This window comes from Vicia villosa, linkage group LG7, assembly GCF_029867415.1.
Source record: "Vicia villosa cultivar HV-30 ecotype Madison, WI linkage group LG7, Vvil1.0, whole genome shotgun sequence".
Lineage (NCBI taxonomy): Eukaryota > Viridiplantae > Streptophyta > Magnoliopsida > Fabales > Fabaceae > Vicia > Vicia villosa.
This window is the reverse complement of record NC_081186.1, coordinates 117,110,858-117,134,911: the sequence shown is the minus strand read 5'-3', so window position 1 is coordinate 117,134,911 and position 24,054 is coordinate 117,110,858. Positions and strand designations below refer to the sequence as shown.

Here is a 24,054-nt window from a genome sequence, read left to right as displayed (position 1 = left end):
AAATGATACAGGCCAGTTAAAATGATTCAGGCAAAAAATGAGATGTAACCTCTCGGTTATAACATAAAATTGAGGTAAATGAATATCTTAATACCTCAGTCTTTAAATATAACCGAGAGGCATATGACGTGTGTAACAAAATTTAGAAAATAAAAATATGCAGTTGCTAGGGATTGAACTAATGACCTTTTAATTTATAACCTCGGTTTTAAAAACACTAAGGTGTTAAGTGATAGCTTTTCATGTCGCCCTTTGTAACTTCGCATGGGTAAATGAGGTTAAATGCATTTCGCGGCTGATGTTATATATGTTATTTGTAGTAGTTGAGGTTACAGCACTTGTTGTATGAGAGTTGCTTGTCGAATCGCCCATAACTATCATGAGACAAACACATAAAAACAAAATGATCAAAAGGCAAACTAACGTATGAACTCCTAGACAAAATGATCAAGAGACAATTTCAGTGAAAAACAAAATGATATATAAACCATTTCCGTGAAGAACAAACCTGTTGCAAAAATGAATATTTGCTGGAATAGTTTTTATGAATATCAGCTTGAAGATTTTTTTAAACAATGAAAATCGCCTAGGTTTTTTGCAAAATGAGTGATGAAATGACGCTTAAGCGTTGATAGGCAAAATGAGTGATGAAATGACGCTTAAGCGTTGATAAGTATCATTTCTTTTTCTTGTTATAACTACCTAGTAACTAACTCGATTTTATTAAATCACAATGCAAACATTATGGTCGACCATCCAGATTGCATTATACATGGGAAGACTATACAGCACTTCATTCGTCTAGTGTGAACGGATGCGTGTAGTATCACAGGTGATAGATGGAGTTATCATTTCAGCTGATGTACCTGCTACACCTGTTCCAGTCTGCCTTCTCCATCTGTTCCAGTCGAGGGGCCTTCTCCATCTGTTCCAGTTGAGATGCCTTCTCCATCTACTACTACATCACGGAGGTCTCAGGATGATGCTGAGGGTTCCTCACAGATGCCCTTGACCCGCATACGTCGACGGGGAAATTCTTCTACTTCTGTGCCTATACCTGTGACGGCCGATGCAGGATCTTCGGTGCCATTTGCTAAGCTGAACGAGGATGATTCGGTGCCAGAGCATGTCTGATACCGGGGGGTCCTATAGATGCGTCCCTGTTAACAGGGTATGCAGATCATTCAGCTAGGCATATCTGGGAGAGGGAGGTAAATTTTCTATAGTTATTACTTAATATTTTTTCTTCAGTTTATTAGCTTTGCTTATTAATAAAAGTGTTTTTTTTGAAAAATTTCAGGATAGGGATCCCTAGAGGTTCTACAACCACGACCAGAAGATTGCCGCTCTCGCGCAGCCTGATGAGTCGTGGTTCCGGGATGCACTCACAACTTTTGGGCTAAGGGACCTCTGCACGGTAGGCTTCCAGACGATCCATAACGGGATGCTGATGGCATTTGCAGAGAAGTGGCATCTAGAGACCTCGTTCTTTCATCTTCGACACGGTGAGATTACCATCACTCTGGACGACATTGCATGCCTCCTCCATCTACCTATCAAGGGTATCCTCCTTAGTCACAGTAGGTTGACGAAGGAGGAAGCGATGGAGATGCTGATTGAGGAGCTGGGGAATGATCCTACTGTTGCGCTTCAGGAGGTGAAGAGGACCCACGAGGCACACGCGAGGTATCACACCTTGCAGCAGATATATGATGTGGAGCTTCTTGCGGCACATCAGGCTGTTGGTGAAGAAGTAAAGGCGGATATACATAGAGAGTGGGTGTTCAGATGTTACTTACTATATTCGATAGGCACTCAGCTCTTTGTGGACACGAGTTCGACGTACACAGACATCGTTTACCTAACGTACTTGTCAGATATCGCACGTGTCCATGAGTACAACTGGGGAGCGGCTACACTGGCGTACACCTACCATAGACTCAGAGAGGGATGCATGTGGAAGGCAGGGAATGTGGCTGCAAGTTGTATCCTATTAGTGGTAACAATCTTATATCCTTCTACATTTGCTCAAAGTTTATTATATATTTTTTGATAGTATAATTGATCACCGTGTTTTTTTTCAAGGGTTGGATTACACATCACTTCCCTGCCATTATTGGCTGGGGAGAGGTGTTGGGTTACACTGACGACATGCCGCGTGCTAGGGCCGCCTTCACCCCCTCAGAGGGAACCAGGTATTGGATCCTTACAAGCGTTGTCTTGACTGCATGGCTTCTGAGGACGTCCACTACGACTACTACGCTGGTCACTGTGAGACGGTTCCATTTCATAAGATCGTACTATATTCTGAATGGTTGGCTTCTGGTTCGATCATCATTGTTCACTATCTTCCGGAGCGCGTCATGCGTCAGTTCGGCTACCAGCAGACGGTACCTCACCATCCTTCTGACTTCGCTCCTATCGCCATGACCCGTCGGCAGCTAGTTGAGGTCTTTACAGATAGGGAGCACCACATGGTTCCTGCCGAGGCTCGGGCGACCACATCAGAGAGAAACTGGAGTTGTGTCGACGGGCACATCACCTGGTACTACATAGTCTTTCTTTGTCCAAACCTTTCCCTTAAACTAAAAAAGAAATAAAAAAAGAGGGATACCTGTTAGAAATACACCCATACATGCTTTTCACCGCACCTGGTTCACCGCCCACACTAGCCAACTAGGATATTTTGCGGACTCATCATACTCGGAGGACCACACTTAGGATGTTCTTCCTTGGTGTCGTGAAATAATTGACATGGCGCAGGCAGCCATTGTCGATGGTTTATTTCCTGAGGGGTCTGCTGGCCTGCGTCTATTGGAGGATATCATTAGGGTGGCAGAGGAGGCATATTTGTACCGTAGAAGTCGTGCCAAGACAGGTGGGGCACTCGACGGTAGAGGCTGAGCAGCCAGCAAATGGCGCGGTGAACGCAGAGGCGGAGGCGGGGTCAGAGGCAGCGGAGAGGCGCAAGATGATGTCCGACACACACAATAGTGATGCCTGTGATTTATTTGATATATGTATTTTGATTTCATTTATGTACGAGGTTTTGATATATGTATTCGACATTATTGGCCGACAATTTATACGATGTATTTTTTTGGTGTACTATTTACTATTGCCTTTAAATTGCATTACTTTAATTTATTGTAATTAGGTTTTCCATTGTTGTTATAAAAATTGAGTTTTTGAGTGAAATGTATGTCATTTGAAAATATAGCAGAGTGTACCATAGGTTTATCTACATAAAACTCTATTTTAACACGTTCCGTAGATGCACCTACGGAAAGAAACAATTTTTAAAAAAAATGCTTTTGGATGTGCATCTACGGAAGCGGGGGGAATAATTAGAGTTTTGTCAGGTGGTTAAGAGATTCAAGAGGTGAATTGAGATTTTCTCTTAAAAAAAGCATAAAATGCAGCAACTCGGTGTCGAAGTGAGCCCCCTTATAGCTATATTCTCTCGATTTTCTTAAAAACTGTGGAAAAATATTATTTATTTTTTTATAAATAAATAAAACATGGTGCTCCCATGACCTGTACCCTTATTTTTCTATTGTTCGAGAAGTTACTTTCATCATAAAAAACGTCATTGATAATAGTGTTAGTAAACCAAACAATAATATAACAAAGTCCTTTTTTAACATTTTAAAAATGCATAGATGTTTGGTTGGTTTTTCTAAAAAAAATCAACTTAATACATAAATATTAATAAATATTGTTGTTAAAATTTTAATCTATCTTTTTTAATTGATCTTTTTTTTTTTTATTTATCATTTTCTTATAAACATTAAAATAATTTAAATATTTTTTACAATTAATTTTATTTTTTATTTTTTTCTATATTACTTTTAATGATTTATTATTTTATTTAACCTATTAATCTATCATAAAGATAAATAATTAAGAGTATTACCGACAAATATATAATTAATATTGTATTGTCGTTAAAAACAATAAGTAAATATGAACGATGTAGTTTGCAAATGAGACAAGTAATAAACAATTTGAAGTTGAATTTTCAATTTGTTTACAACAATTCAAAATGAGTAAAACAAAAAAACAAAAACAAAAAATCTCCATAAAAATTGATCGCTTGACCAACAGCTTACACTCATCTATTTCAAGTACCATATATAAGTTGAGTTACTCAATCAACCATGAAACTGAATTATCTAAATTTTTTAATTTATGCAAAATTGTCAAAATGAAAACATTCACCACTTTAAAAACTATTATTTATAATCAAAATAAAGAAAGCATAATTAACCAAACAAATACAATATTGGTGAGACATTTTTCCTCACCCTCATATTTTCATTTTTCATTCGTATAGTTAGAGTGATTAACTATTCCTCATCTTTGTAGAAACTAGCCTTGTTCTTGTTTCTGGAAGTCCAATGAACAACTCAGTCTCCACATCTGAACTTGGACTACTATCATCTACATAGGGTTTTCTTGCTTGCTGTGATGAATTCACCTTCTCAGAGAGCCTGATATTTTCAGCAACTAGGGTTTTTTCCTGAATTGTATTCAAAACATGCTTTTAGTAAGAGTCTTTTTAATCAATTGATAATTTTGCGTATTTTCATAGGATATTACACCGGATTTTTTTGAGCCGCAACATTAAGGTTATGACTGTGTCCGCAACTACATCAGGCCACAATTGCAAATGTAACGTAAGAATATGCAAATGTAACATAAAAACTGTTTACCTTTTCTTTTAGCTGAACAATTTGTTCCCTGTAAACCTGAATCTGAAAAAGAGAAAGCTCTTATGTAAAAAAAAAATATAAAGTTTTAAATTTTTTTAGTCTTTTTGATCATGCTAACCTTTTTTGCTCGAACTTTGGTTATACTCTTCTCCAACTGTTGCTCTATCCTTTGTAGCTCATCAATGGAACAACTCCCTAAACCTTCTCCTAAAAATTTTCTGCAAACGCGGCATATTTTCATATTAGACATTGAATATTGTAAAAATATTTGTCAACATGAATATAAATTCGAGATGTTTAACCGTTTCGAAGTCTCAAGAAGATCAATCCTTTTCATCATGCTTTCTGCTTCTTCCTTCAAATTCTGTAATAATATATACATTAGTTTTCAGCATCTACATTTATTTTTTAACCAAACAACAAGAAAATCAATCATGCTAAAAAATATTTAAATTAAGAAGACAACAATAAAAAGAGGAATATGTAATTAAGTTAACCTGAGTATTTTCAACTGATTCAGATGTTGTTTGAGTATTATTAATTCTGCTATGACTGCGGTATCGTTCAATTGTGTCTAAAATGCTGCAACATTGAAACAAAATCATAATTGAATTAAAACCAGTGTTACAGATTGATTCAGGGTCCAAAATATTTAGTAGGTACTTAATATTAGTTAGAAAAGGAGAGCACGCAAGGGTACATGTGTGGGAAATTGAAAATGGGAAATAAATATTTTTGTTGAATGAAAAAACAATAGAACAACCCAAATGAAGAGAAAATAGAAAAGTAAAAAACTCACTCATTGCCTTTCATTAATTTAACATACAATAGAGAAGAATTTTTTTTTGTAATACTATATAAAAAAAAACATGCCCTAAATTCATTTATTTCATTTTATTTCATTTTTGGAGAGATTACACTGTAATAAATCTATTCTCCACCATCTTCTTTTTATAGGTTTTATTCTAACACTTTCTGTAATATTATTGTTTTTAATCTTATTCGGTTTAGTCTCACCAAACATCCAACACAATATCCTCATCTCCGCTACACTTTCTTTATATTATCGTTTTCATTCTTAACCGTCAAATATTTTGCCTCGTACAACATCGCAGGTCTAACTGTTATCCGATAAATATTTTTCTTTGGATTGAGCGGTACTCTCGTGTCACATAAAATCTTTGAAGCTCTTCACCATTTCAGCCACCCAGCTTGAATCTGATTGTTTTGTACTGCGGACCCAAGATATTTAAACCATGTAACTTGTGGGATGATAAGGTCTCTAACTTTCACCTATAGATTATAATCGCTTCTCCTTTTGCAGAACTACATTCCATATACTCTATCTTACTTCTGCTTAGATGAATGACATGTGTCTCCAAGGCTCATCTCCAACCTCATTAAAATCCTCCTTTGACTCTCCAAATAAGACTATATCATCTTCAAAGAGCATACATCTCGACGCTACCTCTTAAATGTGTCACGTGAGTACATTCAAAATTAAAGTGAAAATGTAGGGGTTTAAGTTTGAACCTTGGTGCACTTCTATTGTAAATGAGAAATCATTTGTCTCTTCACGTTATGCCTGGACACTCGTCGATACCCCTTCATAAATATATTAGATATCTCGAACATAGGCAATACCTACCCCTTTTTTCTCAAGGATTTTCCACAAAATCTTTCTAGGTACTCTATCATACGCCTTCTCCAATTCAATGAAAATAAGTGCAATTCTTGTTTGTCCATCCGATACTTATCCATCACATGTCGTAGTAGATAGATCGCTTCTATGATCGATCTCCCAAACATAAAATCAAAATGATCCCATGTATCGTTTTTTGGTTTTGAAATGGTTTTTGGGTAGGGCATGGGAGAACTCTTGCATCTTCACGGATTGTCTTCAGAATCCTATCCTTTACATGCACCTATAGTGGATCGAGGGTTTATCCTTTTCACTACTACAAATAATTCATTTTATGACGAAGCTTTCACCTCATCCAAACAAAGAACAATGTATTATGCCTAGGCGTCCCGTGTTTTATTTTTTTAATAATAATAAAAATAACATATTCCCTCAGTTTTTAAGAAAACCGAGGGGAAAAACAAATCAGGACACGCTTCTAATCCCAGCTTTTGCAGTTTATGTTTTTATTTGTTTATAACTGTAAATTAAATGAACTAACCCTTCAGTTTTTTTGATATAACGAGGGATCAAATAATCAGATTTTATTTTGAAAACATTTGTCAAACAGATTTTAACGTAATCCTTACTTATATAAAGCCGCCTCAAACTCGCATGCATCATTCTTTGGGATGGATTGCAAGATAGAAAATCTTCAATATTCTTCTATCTAGAACAAAATATTTTTCCTGCCCTTGTAATCTATCTCACATAATGGTGTTGTTGTTGTTGTTGTATTTTTGCTCATTTGATAGATTGCAAGTGCAGAAAATGATTCTTGCTTCAAAGATTTGTTGTACATTTCCAACTAAAGAAATAGTAGAACATTTCTTGTGTACTCCACTTTCTTCAAACAAATAGACTGCTAAAAAATGGTGATTTTGAATGCAAAGTTCAGACATTCAAGCATCATTCTTTTAGAAGTTGGAACTTAAACAGAGAAGGGAGTGTAACCTTTGAAAAGATTTGTTGCAAACAAATTATCTTAATATTTTGAGTAAACAATGTAATATTTATAAAAAAATTATTTACCCCGGTTTTAATCCAAAATAAAGGTGATAGTTTAAAAGAGAATATAATTTACCTCAGTTATATAGTTAACTGAGGGGTATAATAATCATATTTTACTATAAAAAATTCTCGTTAAACAGATTTTACTCGGATCTTTAATAATATGAAGCCAGCCTAAAGAGAGGAAGCATTTACCACCGCTACAACATATCTCTAGGATGGATTGCAATTGCAGAAAATAAAAATTCTCATTGGCCCTAAAAACAGATCTCTAACATCTTGCATGGGATCTCTAGCATCTAAATATTGATATCATCAAAGATTTGTTACATACAATGTACTTTTAATATTTTGTGAAAATAATGTAATTAAAAAAAATAAAATGTGAATTCACCTCTGTGATTTGTCATGATCGAGGTGATAGTTAAGTGTTTTTTCTATACTATATACACCGGCCTTAACAATGCTCAAGACATTGTCATTAGTGATCCATGTGAAACCTAAGGGACATTCATTATTAAAGCATGCTGAATCTTGAAAATCTAACCAAAATGAAACGTATGAAGCGCTTGAAATCTAAGGATGTTTGGAAAAGTTCACTATGATGGATTGCAAGGGCAGAAAAGTTGCTGGATTCAAGTTTTGTTTTCTTAAATATTTATTCAAACCGAAAATGATTTGATTTTTTATATTAATTATCTTACCTTTTTTTCCACCAGGAACAATTACATGTAAGATCCAACAAAACATCTTTCCCAAGATTCAATAATTTGAAGATGTAAAGTCTAAATCATGAGAGAATTTGATTTATATCTAGATCCATGGGGAATTTGATTTTTATCTTGAACTTTAGGGAATTTGACTTTTATTTTAATTTTAATATTTTGTGTAAACAATGTAATATTGGGTAAACAATGTAATATTATTGGTAAACAATGTAACAAATTTTAAAAAAATAATAATCATACCCCTAGATTTTTTAAATATACCGAGATAAAAGATACGCTAGTTTTGAAAATAATAAAAGTTAAGCTGTTGGGGTTCAAACACATGTGCATATAACTATACCCTTCGGTTTTTTAATCACACCGAGAAGTTAATTGGAAACTTTTCATGATGCCCTTCGTTACCTCGCTACTATAGCCGAGGTAAAACACATTTTGGGTCCGAGATTAAAAGCGGTATTTGTTGTAGTGTTTTCAAAGTGTGGTGGTGGACCTTCAGCTCCTCTTTTGCTGGGATCTGATATGTTGACGGTGGATCTGATTGGTTCGAGTTCTAGCCTGCGAGTTTTGAGGTGGTTCTTTAGTAGTTGTGGTTGTGTTTTTGTTTGATTGTTTATGTTTTAGTTCTTCCTGCTTTTTCTAACTTGTATTTTTTTTTTTGCACTTCTTGTGCGTTGAGCTACTATTATTGGTGTATCTTGACTTCTTTTTTAATAAATTATATTTGTCGTTCTAAAAAAATCATTTTTCCATTACTGCATGGTATGACTCATAAATTTAATCGCACTATAATTTGCATAATTTTGTATATCCCCCTTGTTCTTAAATATTGGAATCGAAGTTTCTTTTCCATTCATCTAACATTTGCTTTGACCTCATAATTTTATTAAAAAATTGGTGAGTCACTCAATGTCGTTATCTATAAGAATTTTTCCACACATCAATATGTATGATGATTTACCCAATCTTCTTATTGTTACTCGTCCTTTTTAATGCTTCTTTTACTTATTATTTTTTAATCAGACTGTAGTAATTATAATTTCAATCATTTTCTCATATTCTTCATTTAATAAATTGTAGAAATAAGTCTTCCAACTATTTGTTATATCATTTTTCTGAACTAAGAATTTTCCATCTTCATCTTCAATACACTTCACTTGATCCAAATTTCTTGTCTCTTTTTCTCTTCCTTAAACAAACTTACATATAGATTTTTCTCCCTCCTTGATTCCTGAAGATCGATATAAACCGTCAAAATCTTGAGTTCTTTCTTCACTCACCACATTCTTGGTCTCTATCTTAGATTTTTATACTTTTCCCAAATTTCATCTTTTCTACATCTCGACTATTCTTTAAAACGTTCGTTTTTTACTCTAACTCTACTCTGAACACTTTCATTCTACCACCACAATTCTTTACCTATAGATCTAAAATCTCTTTATTCTTCCAATGTCTCTTTAGCGACTTTTTTTATCTTAAAGTCAATCTTGTTCAATATATCATTCACATTTCTTTATGGTTGTGTGAACCTTTCCTCTAAGACCATTCCTCTAAGACCTTGTGTTGGAAACACCCTAGTTTTTCACCCTTTAAATGTCACCACTTGATCTTTGGAGTTCCCATGTGATTTCCTCTCTTCGCTCTCATCTTGACTCATACTTGCTATACAATAATCTATGATGAGTAATCAAGCTCTTTGCAAGTATAACTTTATAATCTAAGAAAATCTTCATATCTGACTTTCTATTAAGAAAAAAAAAACTATTTTAGAACATGACATTTCCTTTTTATATGTAATAAAATGCTCATCTATTTTTCTACAACAAATATTAGCTATAGTAAGATTAGAAGCCGATAAAAACTCCATGATGGATTTTCCCACCATATTTATCTCCCAAAGGCCATACCTCTCATGCATGTCCTTAAAAATCTCTTATCACACTTCCTACATGTCTATTTGGATTTCCTCCTAAAAAATTATCTCTCTTTGTGGTATATCATGAAATAAACTTTTGGAATTGCCCAAAATTTTACTTTAAAGTGTATATCTTAAATGGTGTATATCATGAGGTGCAAAAATAATTAATAACATTAATTTTAATTGATATATCCTTTTTAGTCAAAATCTTCAAAAGAGTTTTTAACCCTAAAAATGTTTTGTAGTGAAATGCACAACCTTCAAATTTTACTTTAAAGTGTATATCTTAAATGGTGTATATCATGAGGTGCAAAAATAATTAATAACATTAATTTTAATTGATATATCCTTTTTAGTCAAAATCTTCAAAAGAGTTTTTAACCCTAAAAATGTTTTGTAGTGAAATGCACAACCTTCAAAGGTGATTTTCTTTTTATGCTATTTTTTCATAATATGCCTCACACTCCATCATATCATTTAAGTGGATAGGAGTAAGAGTATGAGGAGAATCACATTACTTGTTGTGTTGTGAATAAGATTGGGTATGGGAGCTTGATGTCGCACGTTCTTGGTGAATAGGCAATGCCTTTAAGGAATACATTTCTTGAGATTTTAACTCAATCATTGAAAGTGAAAATTCAGTTTACAAATGTGGATTGGCGAATATTTTGTATTTTACGGTGAAGAAAATTGATTTTGAGTATAATAATTCTATAAAATTAGTACTTGTTAAAAGTGAGTTGAAGATAAAATAATTTATGTTTGAATAATTATATACAAAATTGAATTGAACGGTAAATTTTAGTATAAAAATCACATTTAAATTCAAAACCTACAAATTCTAATTTAAATTAGAATCAATTCTAAAGATATAATGAATTGTTTTGGTCTTGAATTGGGTTTCCGATGTTCCGTTCAAAATCAAGATGTTCGGTTGGAGATGTTTAATTAATAGGCTTTCTACCGAGGACCTTCTTAATCTTAGAGGTTTTGTTTCGCCAACTCCTCGAAAGTGCGTTTTATGTGGGTTGGTTGGCGAATTTTTGGAGCACCTACTGCTCAAATGCTATGTAGCTAGATTAATTTGGAAGGATGTCGCGGAGTGGCTCAATTTTTCATATGGTCGTTGTGTAGGGATAAACGAAGTTTTATGGTTTGGTTCTCTCTTTGCAAAGATAACAAGGTGAAGAAAGGTAAGGAAGGTGTTATTTGGGCGGCTATTTGTTGGAACATATGGCTGCTTCGTAACGGGATTATTTTTAGGGGAGTTGAGTGAAATGTTTACGATACGGTTTGGAAAATTAAGGTTATGATTTGGCGGTGGCTTTTATCGGTAATATTACTCATTCTAATTGCAACTTCTACGATTTTAGCAAGGATCTGATATTCTTTCTATCGTAGTTCAATTGGTGTGTAATTTTGCTTTCTCTATAATCGGTTTTGAGAATGTTTAGTTCTTATTTCAATATATTTCTTGCTTATTAAAAAAAATAGTTTAGAAAAATCAAATATGTAAAACCATTTCAAAATCAAGTTTACACTTCTAAAATTAGTGTTGGTCAGAATGGAAACCAAACATACACTAGACAAATTAGAAGTGTAACTTTTTTTTTGTCTGTTTACACCATAAGTTGACAAGAATTTTTTCTATTTAATAAAATAAATGTTATTGGGTAATATTTAATTAATATTGGAACACCATATTATCTGTAGTAAAAGAAAAGTACAAGAATAAATCAATAAATAAAACCATTATCATATTCAATCATATACAAATTGAGAAAAAAGTAGTCAATAAATAAAATATAAAACAAGTACATGAAATACATACCTTGAACTTGCAAATTCATAAAGTTTTCCTCTTGTTGAAAAAACAATAAGAGCAACTTCAGCATCACACAAAATTGATAACTCAAAAGCTTTCTTCATCAAACCATTTCTTCTCTTTGAGAATGTTACTTGCCTACTTGTTGCATTCTCTATACGCTTCATTTCTGTCTTCCGTCTCCCCATCTTAATTTGCTGAAATCACAACAAAACAACAAAAAGTGGTATGAAAATTATTATAATAAAAGGGGGTGAAAATCTGTAAGTTTAAACCTTCAAAGGAAGAGGAGATGAAAGTGTAATTGCTTTTAAGATCTAGAAAATCTAAGGGAGATGAAAAAAATGCAAGAGATTTATTAGAATCACTTAGCAACCAACAAAACCAAAAGAACAAGTATTCTTAGGGTTGATTGAAAATGAATGATGGAAGAAGCAAAGAAAATTCAATCTTTTTTATACTGATTTCAATGAAAAGAAAGTGAGATTAACATAATTGTAAGAGTCTTAGATGAGTAAATTAAATGTTGTAACATAGCTTCCTAGAATAATGGATTTTCTGGTTAATAATATAGGTGAGCTTACCAGCAAGAAAAGCAACTTCAAAAGGAAACAGATTTGCACCAAATATTGAGAAAATGAAGGAGATAAGAGATAGGAATAAAGGGTTGAGTCTAAAAAAGGAAAAGAAAGTTAAAAATAAATAAGAGCTAAGGAATAAGAAAAATAAGAAACTATGCACCCCAAAAGTAGTAATACATATAATTTGGATTTGACTGTTTTTTTAGCTAAGAGAGAAAGCAAATACACAAACCTACCTTTCCTTATTAATCAACCTCATCTCATCTTGCTACCCCACCATAATAACATACAAATCATTTTTTATATATTAAAAAATGGAACCTCATATTAAGCTTGTTTTGGTAAAATCAGACTCTACTTGGCCAAAAAAAGAAATTTCTAGATTAAAATCTTTTTGAAAATGATACTGCCAAATTTTCTTTGAATGGAAAAGGAAAAGGAAAATATATGTTTTTTTTTATTGTGCAGGATTATTGGTTGGTGCAAGGACAGATATAGGTAGTAGTGTTATGAATGAATTCATGATCTTTGTTTCAGACTTTTTCAATTCATTTCCCAAAGCCAGGTTTTGATTTTTTTTGCTGGTAAAAGGTTACTTTTAATTTTTTTTTGGCTAAATTATAGTTTTGGTCTCCCTGTTTTAGTATTTTCACGATTTTGGTCCCCCTATTTTCTTTTTAAACAGTTTTGTTCCTCATCCCAATTTTGAACTAACTGTTCATGTACTGTTCATGTACGGTCATCTACTGTTCATGTACGGTCATGTACTGTTCATGTACTGTTCATGTACGGATCATGCACTGTTTATGAACAAAATTGGGATGGGGGACTAAAACTGTTTAAAAAGAAAATAGGGGGACCAAAATCGTGAAAATACCAAAACAGGGGGACTAAAACTGTAATTTAGCCTTTTTTTTTACCGAAAACCTAAACCTAAAACTATGACATTGTTATTTATAATTGGGTTAATACTAGTTTATCCGCTGTAATATGAGCGTGTTTTGGTTTATCCTTCACCGTTGTCAAAAACAGATTTTGATAACGGTTTTTTTGAAAAAATCGTTGCCAAAAGGTAGGGAGAAGCAAAAAAACAAAATTCGCTAATATTACAGGAGTGAAATACTATTAACCTTTATAATTTATAACTATTATTATTGGAGATATATAGGATAGGTGATTACATGTTTATTTAGTATATTTTATATTAATTTTATGTAATTTTTTATTAATACTTTATGTTTTTTTAGTTTTTAATCAGAATTTAAAGAATTTTTTCAAACAAGTAGTATCAAAATCACTCTAATAAAGATGTCTCCTACAAAGATGTGTGGCTCAAAGGAATGTCTCACAAAGTAAGAATGTCCATTGCTCAACTCTCTCCCGATTGTTGCGCCAACAGATTATATATAGATATTTTGTTTAATATAATAATCATTATAATTGAGACGATAAAATGAAGAAAATAAAAGAGGGAGAATAATTTTTAACGAAAAAATATGTTTGAAATATATAATTGATCAATAAGACACTCCTATTTAAATTTTAAAATATTAAATAAGTGGGAAAAAATTTCAATAATTTTGTTTTATATTTTCTTTTATTTTTTTCAATATTTTAAAAAATGTTAAATCTTAATCATTTAATGGGTTGGAAATATTTTACATTTGAATGACTTGGACGCTATGCAACAAATCATCATAATCAAAATTTTCAATAATTTTGTTTCATATTTCCTTTCTTTTTTCCCAATATTTTCAAAAATGTTAAATATTCATTATTATATGAATGGTGAAAATACATTTGAAGGACTTGGACTCTATGCAACAAATCAACATAGTCAAAAAAATAATTATTTTATTTTATTTTATATTTTTTTTACTTCAAATTTAATGATATAACTTAATGATTTGAGGAATAATTTACAAAACTTGTATTATATTGACTTAAATAATATAACTATATTGAGTAAGCGGATACGATTAATTTTATTTTTTAAAAATATATTAATAATGATGAAATATATGAAAAGATTGAAGAAAAAAATATAAATTATTTTTAAAAATGTAAAATTATTTTATATTGAAATTATTAGTAATTAGTTGTGAAATTAATAGATTTTTATTGTTAGTGGGTGTTGAACGCATGATCTCTAATAGAAAATAAACTTTTTAAGAAAGTGAATATAGGTTTTAGAGGTGTCGCATAAAAATATATTTGATGTGGTATCAAATTGTGATTCATGATATTATCTGAAAAACATAATTCATTGATGAGTAGCATTTGAAATCGCCTCTTGAAATTCTCATTGATAAGCAGAATTTGAAATCAAGGGGAACAAATTTATAGTTGGATAACATAAGGTTGCTTTGTGCCCCGGAAGACGAAAAATGTAATTGGGTGAGGGAAGAATATGGCTGCATTCCTATTCCATAAAAGACCAATAAAATTTTATTTGTCTAAGCATGACACACAAGAGAATAATAAGAGAATTTGTGTCTTCACATTAATGAGAGAAATTATAAAATAATATAAAAATAACATTAAGATATTATAAAAAAATTCCTTTTATAATAGAAATATAAATAGAAAAATTCAAGAGAGTGTACCAAGTGACAAATTTGCTAAAATACTCATTTTATTTTATTATATTATATTGTATAATGACATAGCGATCCGAATAACCTATACATATATTTTTCTCTAATCAAGGTTCAATTACAATCTCACTACTCCTACGAATGAATGAATAATTTAACAATTCAGAACTTTTAAATACATAAAGAATAAATAAATTAGTCAAAAACAATGGAAATGGTACAATGTTATAAACGAGTCATTTTTGTCCATTCAGTAACGTACATGAAGTAACCAATGAGGAATCGAAAACGAATCACCTTGTCTGCAAGTGTCATGATCACCATTATGTCCCATCTGAATGCTTTTTCTATAATTTGTTTCAGTTCAACCTTTTATAGTATCTTCGTACTAGAACTTTTTTCAATCAATAATGCCTCTTATGGTTGAATGGTAATCTTAAACTTAGCATAAAAAATAAAAGCAGAGAGACACAATCATATATAGGGTCGCGCTGCCTATACCTTGTAAACCGGCAAGTGCTTCCCACCTTTCTCATTATGATCTTAATTAAAGAATGGCCACACTAGGAAAATTTATTAAGTTTAATATTTATGTCTTAGAGCATAATAATCGGTGTATTTTAGTTGTTGCTAGACAGTTTTCAAAGTTACCATATCAGAAACCGATGGATATTTGAGAGAAAAAAATTTCTTTTATTAGAGCTTGTTTGTTCAAACTTTTTTAAGTCTTAAAAGTTACTTTAAAATTAAAGTTAAAAATAAGAGCTTTTAAAATAAAGTTAAAGTTGTTTGGTTATGATTATTTTTTAAACTTTAAAATTATTTTTAATTTAAAAGTTATTTTTTAATATATATATATATATATATATATATATATATATATATATATATATATATATATATATAATGCGTATTGATTAATTGTTGTATTAACATATATAATTTAGTGTATAGTATAAAAAAATTAATAATTATTATTGAAAATCATTATACAATAAAATAAGATATAATATGCAAAATGAATAAAAAGTTGGACAATACTAGCATCTACAAAAATGATAATGTAAACAAAAGAAGAAGAAAAAAAATAAATAAAATATAACTCTAGATGTTATTAACCATAGAAAAAATTGAAAAACTCACAGTCTATAGTAATAGTGCCATTTTTTTTAAAGAAAAGTGTTTTCAATGGGATTCGAACCGCGACCACATGTTTTAAGCTTTGAAAAAGTTGATTTCAACTCCTTTTTTACAAGCTCCTTTTACTCAATTTTTTGTCTTTAAAAAAAACTACTTTTTTTCATAAGAGCTTCATAAAAAATGTGTTTACCCCTCCATCTCCTTATAAGGAGAAGAAAAGTAGATAAAAAGTCGGGTCAAACAAGTCTACATTGTATTATTTGAGAGAATTTCTTTTCTCTTTCTTCCAGTTAAAATATTATACTTCAACTAGCAATAATTATATGGATATATATTTTTGGGTTTTGTATTCTAAATTTTTTATGAGTTAGATGGATATTCGAAAATTATAGGTGAGTTGTTTAAATAATTTTGAGATGTGATTTAATATAAAAGAAATTAAGTGGGTCCATTTAAAGAACTCAAATGGATATAATGAATGTGGATACTCTTAATTCTTTGAACTTTAAATTATTTCGACTTTGGGTATACAACATTCTAAGTGTATAATTAGTTTTGCTATTATCAAAGATGATTATGAATGAGTTATCCTCCTATAAAATGGATTATTATTAAAAGTGAGCTGAAAATAAATTGATTTATTTTGAGAATTTCTTTACCCACTTCCCTATGAGGGTCACCCGCAGCGAAAATCCTATTTTACCCCGCTTCGGAAATGCATTTCCGAAATATTTTTTTTTCTAAATTTTTCCAAACATCGGAAGTGCATTTCCGAAAAAATCCCAAAAATTGAGACTTTGACTAATTCGGAGATGCATCTCCGAAACAACAAAAAAAAATCTCAAAAATTAATTTTAGGATATTAATTAATTCACATATCATAAATTTGATATAATTTATGAGTAATGAATAATAATAATTATATATTTTGATATAATTTATGAGTTATGAATAATAGTTATTATATATTTCTATCCTGATTCATATTTTAAAATTTAAAATAATTTTAATTAAAAAAATTAAAATAATTTCACTTACAAAATAAGGTATAATTTTTTATTTATATATTTATAATAATTGTTTTATATTTATAAAAAAAATAAAAAAATGAGTGTTTTAATTTATATATTTATATAATAATTATAATTATTATTATATATTTATAAAAATTATTATATATTTATATATTTATATATTTATATATTTATATAATAATTATAAAAATTAAAAAATGAGTGTTTTACTTTATAATAATTATTATATATTTATATATTTATATAATAATTATTATATATTTATATATTATATATTTATATATTTCACTTACAAAATTAATAATTATGATTATATATTTATATATTTCTATTCTGATTCTTAATTAAAAATGAGTTATAATTTTTTATTTAGTTTAAAAAAATTAAAAAAATATTTTGTCTTAATTTTATTTAAATGAATAAATTTTATATTTAATTTTATATAATTCAAAATTTACTTATGAAATTAAGATGTTTTTGATTTATATAAGTTAGTAAAATAATTTTTAACTTTAAAATTGTTTAGGAAATTTTGATTCACCTTGATTTTATTGATTCACCTTCATTTTATTGATTCACTTTCACTTTATACCTATTAATTGTATTGATTCACCTTGATTTTAATTTTTTAATAATTATTGAATTCTTCCGGAAGTGTATATCCGAAACATTCCAAGACCAATTTGGTCTTGGAATATTTCGGATATGCATCTTCGAAAACACCCCCTCTCCCAAAAAGGGTGTTTTCGGAAAAAAAGGTGGTGTTTTTGGAAATGCATCTCCGAAAACACCTTTTTTTCGTGTTTTCGGAAGTGCATTTTCGAAAGCACATTTTTTTCCAATAAAAGTACGTTTTCGGAAATGTATTTTCGAAACAAGGAGTATTTTGGTAAATTCGCCAGAGGTGACTAAGAAGATTAGTAGGTGGGTAAAAAAATTCTCTTTATTTTTATATATAAAGTTTAGGTTTAAAAGTTAAAAATAATTGCTTTTAAGTATAATAAAATCGGTTAAAATTTAAGTGCGAGTGATTTAAGATTTTGAGTGAATAAATAATTTTAATATCTCTTTATTTAGTTTCGTTATCGCTCTCTCATTCTCTTATCTCCCTAACAAATTATAATGATAAAATAAATTATACTTTTAAAAAAATCAAACATACTAATATTAAGTCCAAATTTACAGAATTGTTTCTATCTCTTTGAAAAGTCTAAAATTTGTCACTTAAATTACAAAGTTAAATTTTTTTATATATAAACTAAGAGCTAATCAACAAAAAGTACAATGCAATGAGTAGTATTTGTATGAAATGGTGAGAAACATAACTTATATGTAATAATTACTATATTAAGTAGAAAAGTGTTTTGTTTGAATGGTTATTTTGAATAAAAAACAAAATAAAGTAAAATAAGATAATCTCTTCAATAGAAAAGTGTTATATATATATATATATATATATATGTATATATATATATATATATATATATATATATATATATATATATATATATATATATATATATATATATATATTGCCAAGACTCATGTTTATAGATTTTAGGGATAAATAACCTTCACCCCCCTGCCATATAGGCGAGTTTTGAGTTTGCCCCCTATTAAATTTTTTTTAAAGGATGCCCCCTTATAAAACCCAGATTACAAACTCACTAACCCCTACACTCATGTGACGCTGAGTTGGCTAGGTATTATCCCTGTTGGCATTTAATTATTTGCTGACATGGAAATGATTTGTTTATCTTGTTGGTAATTGGAAAATTAGGTTTCAGATTCATTCCCAAAATTGTGCTCTCCATTGTTCATCGTTGTTCTACTTCATCTACTTCATCTGTCCTGTTCTTCCTCAACCAGTCATCGTCCCAGCTGCAAGGAGTATGTCGTCTAGGAAATCGATTGGAAGCAGCACAAGCAATACATTTTCGGGTCCCCCCAGATGCGGTTGTGACCTAGCTATGAAGATGTGGGTTTCGTCGACAGCTAGAAACCTAAATCGCAAGTTCTGGAAGTGTCGCAATGCTGGGGTAAGTTTGAGTTTGAATTTCTAGCATTGTTGAACATGTTTCTTTCTTCTCTCCAATGTTTATAATCAGTAGGTTTTGGGTTATTTATACCTGTTTCCTTTGTCTTTATGCAGAATGAGAATAGCTGCGAATTGTTTATATGGGATGATGAATATGGAGACTCACAAAAACGGAATGGTAATATTCAATGGGACTGTAAAATCTGTGACAAAACGGAAAAGGAGTTACAAACAGTTTTGAAGAAATTATCGAAGGCCAAGTTGAAGGTTGAAGAAGAGAGGAAGACTTCTGTTAAGCTGAAGATTGCTCTTGTTTTATCTTGGGTGTTGTTTGCATTTATGTACAACTTAATGTAATGGTCAAATTTATCTTAGGTTGAAGTTTTATGTAACTGTCAAACAATTGATGTATGAGATTAGCTACAATGTTATGAATGAAATTGTTGATTTATGTTCATTCCAAATTGTTTGAATAGTTTGATGACTCTTGTTAAGCTGTTAAGCTGTTTGATTTAGTGCACCAAAAGTGTGCAATTGTCATTACATAATATTGTACCAAAAGGTAGATCCTGTCATTACAAACCAAAGCACCAAAAGTGTGCAATTCAAAACAAAGCACCAAAAGTGTGCAATTCAAAACAAAGCACCAAAAGTGTGCAATTCAAAACAAGAGTACCAAAATAAGTTACAAATAACATTCTTCTTCTTAGCCTAAAGAGCATAAATAGACTAGAGATCATTGACAGACTTCTTCTTAGCCTTCTTAGCAACCTTTCTTGCACCTTGAGCTTCATTGCAATCTTCTTCTTCACTTAAAGTTATTGGTTGATCCTCTGCACCTCGACCAATGATTGGTTTTTTAAACCAGAAAAGTTTGATCCTCTCACTTTGCCTCTTTCTCTTTGGGATGGATTCCTGCTTGACTTTCTGTTTGCCCTTGCTGATTTTGCTTGGTACACTTTTGGCAGAGCTTGTTTGGACATCTTGACTGATGTCTGGTATACTTGCAAGCATCTCATCAGTGATGTCTCCAAATACATCAGCAGTAGAGGCAGTCTGTGTTGCAAGTTCAGATTGACTTGGGACACCATCAAGGGTACCTGTTTCAGCTGCACTTACACCAGGTTCAGACTGACTTGGGGCAGTCTGTGTTGCAAGTTCAGTTTGACTTGGGACATCATCAAGGGTACCTGTTTCAGCTGCACTTATACCAGATTTTGCCTCAGTTTGACTTGGTCCATCAACAGGGGCACTTGTTTCACCTGCACTTACACCAGACCTAAGCTTCTTCTGCTACAATACAAACAATAAGCTACAATAAGCATCAGAATTATAAGCATACAAATCACAGTAAACATTAGGATGACCATTACCTTTCTCTTCAGAGCATTAGGATGTTGTTCCTTGCTCTTGCATGATTTCACATTGTGCCCAACCTTATCACATTTAGTGCATCTATATGCTACACCAGGCAATCTTCTTCTAGCCCCTTCCTCACCTGTTTCTCTAATCCTCAGTTTCCTAGGTCTGCCTGGACCTTTCTTGTAGTTGGGGGGTAAAAGATCCTCAGTCTCAACCTCAGGCCACATTTCCTGACCATTGATAGGGCTCACAGCAAAACCATAACATAGTGCATATTTATCCCTAGAGTAGCATTCATCAACAAACAGTTCTGGATTTTGTTGTCTAAAGCTTAGTGCTGCAACTGCATGCCTACATGGTATGCCCACTAACTCCCAGAAGTTACAAGTACAGGACTTTCTAGTAATATCTACAATAAACTGTTGTTTGTTATAGGAGTGTGTGACTTGAAATTTTTCATCCATGGCCCAAGTAGGTAACCAATGCCCACTCATAGCCACTTCAGTGTCCAATCTTTTCCTAGGTATTGGCATGATAGTGTGTGGCCATTTCTCAAGTTTCAATGCAGAGTTACTACACCTATTCATCAAGTATTTTCTAATCCATTCACACATGGTTAGAATGGGTTTGTCTCTAGCTACTAAGATGGTTGCATTGAAAGACTCAGCAATGTTATTCATTAGTACATCACACTTAGAGTAAAAACTAAAAGCATGCTTACACCAACTATTTGTAGGCACTCCCATTAACCATGCCCAAGCCTTTGGATCTACTCCCTTAAGTTCATTCATCTTTTGCTGCCATCCTTGTTGGTAAGTAGCCTTGGCTGCTCCCATCATGATGTCTCTAATCAATGCACCTCCTCCAAACTTCTTCTTGAAGTTTGCATAAAGATGCCTTAAACAAAGTCTATGCTCAATTCTTTCTGACATCTCCTCGAAAACAGCTACCAAACCCTGTCAACCAAAGTGTATGCTCAGTTACTTTACAAAACTACAAAATATTACAAAGTTAAAGATTTATAAAGTTCATACTAACCTTTTGCTGATCTGAAATGAACACATATCTTTTATCCACACCAACATCTTCCATTAGCAACTGAAGGAACCATTTCCAGCTTTCCTTTGTTTCTGTTTCCACAACACCAAAAGCCAGGGGAAAATACTGGTCATTGGGGTCTCTGCCAACAGCTATCAGCAATTGCCCTCCATATTTGGTCTTCAAATGACACCCATCCACCCCAACAAATGGTCTGCAACCATTTATGAATCCTCTTTTACACCCATCAAAACAAAAATAAAATGAACCAAACCTTGGCTGAATGGTTGGGATTGGTCTATCAATGTTAATCTTCACTGTGTTCCCAGCATTTACTCTTTGAAGCTCAGCAGCATACCTCCATAAGTTAGCATATTGGTTGTCTGAATCTCCCTCAATTATCTTCTTAGCAATCAACTTTGCTTTCCAGGCCCTTCCAATAGTTATACCCACTGAGTGATTTTGCCTCATATCTTGGATTATATCAGAGATCCTAACTGTGTTTGTTGTTTGCATTTTCCTCACTACATACTTGGCCACCCACCTAGAATTTGCAGATCTATTTTCTAAAACCCTAGCACATGTATGTGTGTCATTTATAGTCTTTATGGCAAAAGTTTCTTTCTGGCCCACTCTAGAGCAAGGCATGGAAAACCCACAATTAGCCTTACACACTACCCTAACCCTGTACCCCTCATTCTTCACAAATTTTATTTCCCTCCCATTTAAAACAGTCCACTCACGAATTGCCTCCCTAAAGTCATCAAGGGTATTAAATTGCATACCCCACTTGAATTTAAAGTCCTTATTAAATTGCTCTTTTCTAAACTTTTCAAACTTAGGCCCTTTTTCATCCTCAGAATTATCTGGATCTGAGCTATCTAACTCCTCACTAACATAATCCTCATCTTCCAATTTCTTCTTTTTGGGACAAGGTGACAACCCATCCATTGTTGGGCCCTCCCTAATTGGTATAGTAACATCAGGTCCATCCAAGCCAAAACCATCTACAAGAGCAGTAGTCCTTTCATCCTCACTATCATTCAATCCTTCAACAGCTTCTTCATCACTGACATCTTCATTCAATTCAGTAACCTCATTCACACATATAGGTCTCCCATTAGATGTTACCTCACTTACATCATGTTGAACAAACATAACCCCATCCACTTGCTCACCAACAGCATAAGCAGCCAAATCATATGCATCATCGTCACTCTTGATTTGAAAAAAATCTTTATCAATAGCATATATTCTAGTCCACAACATGTACGACCCATCTAAGTATCCCCACCCATTAACCAGATTACCAATTTTACTCAGATTCCACGTTTCCATTTCTTGCTTATAAACTGTTGTCGAAGAACCACCCCTGTATACGACTTCACCATCACCCATTCTTACAAACTCTCCCCCATGGTGGAATACAACGTTAAAAAGTGACAAATTCTGAAATAAAATGTGATACTATTAAATATTATTTCAGTGACTCTAATCAATATTCAGGGAGACGATATTTTGAAACTAACCTGACTGTGTACCGCATCGTCGCCGCCGTTCTCAGCCGCCGTATTCACTTTCGTCTCCTGCGAAGTCTTCGTCTTCTTCTGCGAAGTCTTCGTATTCTTCTGCGAAGTCTTCTTCTTCTTCTGCATTGCCTTCGTCTTCTTCTGCATTGCCTTCGTCTTCTTCTGCATTGTCTTCGTCGTCGTCTTCAACAAACCGGAACCCTAAGCGCCGTCGTCCCCAAATTGTGTTCTTGCAAGAAATAGTAACCCTAACATTCACGGGGGGGGATCTGAAAAGTTTATTGAAAAGTTTGAAATGTGTATGACCTGGCAACAAAGATAAACAAATCATTTCCATGTCAGCAAATAATTAAATGCCAACAGGGATAATACCTAGCCAACTCAGCGTCACATGAGTGTAGGGGTTAGTGAGTTTGTAATCTGGGTTTTATAAGGGGGCATCCTTTAAAAAAAATTTAATAGGGGGCAAACTCAAAACTCGCCTATATGGCAGGGGGGTGAAGGTTATTTATCCCTAGATTTTAAAATTCGTCCTCATTTACTGGCCGAGGTGTGACTCTCCCAATGAATTAGCATTTTTGGTTTTTCTAAGTCAAAGTAATCTCCGAAAAACCTTCTGAGTTGCCTTGGATTTGTTGGAAGAGTTGTGATTCGCTCAACAATTTTTTCTCGTTTTCCAACCCAAAATTTATATTATGAATTCGTTCGTGGATGATTCGCTCCCCAAGAGTTTTAACTTTTCATGCTCATGTCATTTCACTACAAGAAATGTGCTCCCTAGCCACATGAAATAGTGACGTGATTTTCACGTGTGTAAAATAAAACAGTTGTGACGTGAAATTCAAGTCGCAACATATTTA

General features: G+C 32.2%; 4 protein-coding genes across 4 annotated transcripts; 2 read left to right on the top strand and 2 right to left on the bottom strand.

Annotated features, from left to right (window-relative positions):
* Positions 1 to 1,450: 1,450 nt before the first annotated feature.
* Positions 1,451 to 2,904, top strand: LOC131620063 (protein MAIN-LIKE 1-like). The gene is made up of 2 exons (XM_058891088.1): positions 1,451 to 1,999; positions 2,764 to 2,904. The coding sequence occupies exons 1-2, from the start codon at positions 1,451 to 1,453 to the stop codon at positions 2,902 to 2,904; spliced, it is 690 nt and encodes a 229-aa protein (XP_058747071.1).
* Positions 2,905 to 3,993: 1,089 nt separating this feature from the next.
* LOC131616687 (MADS-box protein SOC1-like) lies at positions 3,994 to 12,632 on the bottom strand. The gene is made up of 7 exons (XM_058888093.1): positions 12,460 to 12,632; positions 11,882 to 12,072; positions 5,213 to 5,297; positions 5,018 to 5,079; positions 4,834 to 4,933; positions 4,716 to 4,757; positions 3,994 to 4,522 (listed from the first exon to the last, which is right to left on the bottom strand). Exons 2-7 carry the CDS (start codon positions 12,061 to 12,063, stop codon positions 4,346 to 4,348), a joined length of 648 nt encoding a protein of 215 aa, XP_058744076.1. The 5' UTR covers positions 12,064 to 12,072; positions 12,460 to 12,632; the 3' UTR covers positions 3,994 to 4,345.
* Positions 12,633 to 18,795: 6,163 nt separating this feature from the next.
* LOC131618381 (uncharacterized) lies at positions 18,796 to 19,683 on the top strand. The gene is made up of 2 exons (XM_058889616.1): positions 18,796 to 19,266; positions 19,380 to 19,683. The coding sequence occupies exons 1-2, from the start codon at positions 19,120 to 19,122 to the stop codon at positions 19,620 to 19,622; spliced, it is 390 nt and encodes a 129-aa protein (XP_058745599.1). The 5' UTR covers positions 18,796 to 19,119; the 3' UTR covers positions 19,623 to 19,683.
* A 311-nt stretch (positions 19,684 to 19,994) lies between these two features.
* On the bottom strand, positions 19,995 to 22,288 carry LOC131620062 (uncharacterized). Its single transcript, XM_058891087.1, has 2 exons — positions 20,639 to 22,288; positions 19,995 to 20,555 (listed from the first exon to the last, which is right to left on the bottom strand). The coding sequence occupies exons 1-2, from the start codon at positions 21,557 to 21,559 to the stop codon at positions 19,995 to 19,997; spliced, it is 1,482 nt and encodes a 493-aa protein (XP_058747070.1). The 5' UTR covers positions 21,560 to 22,288.
* Between the last annotated feature and the right edge of the window lie 1,766 nt (positions 22,289 to 24,054).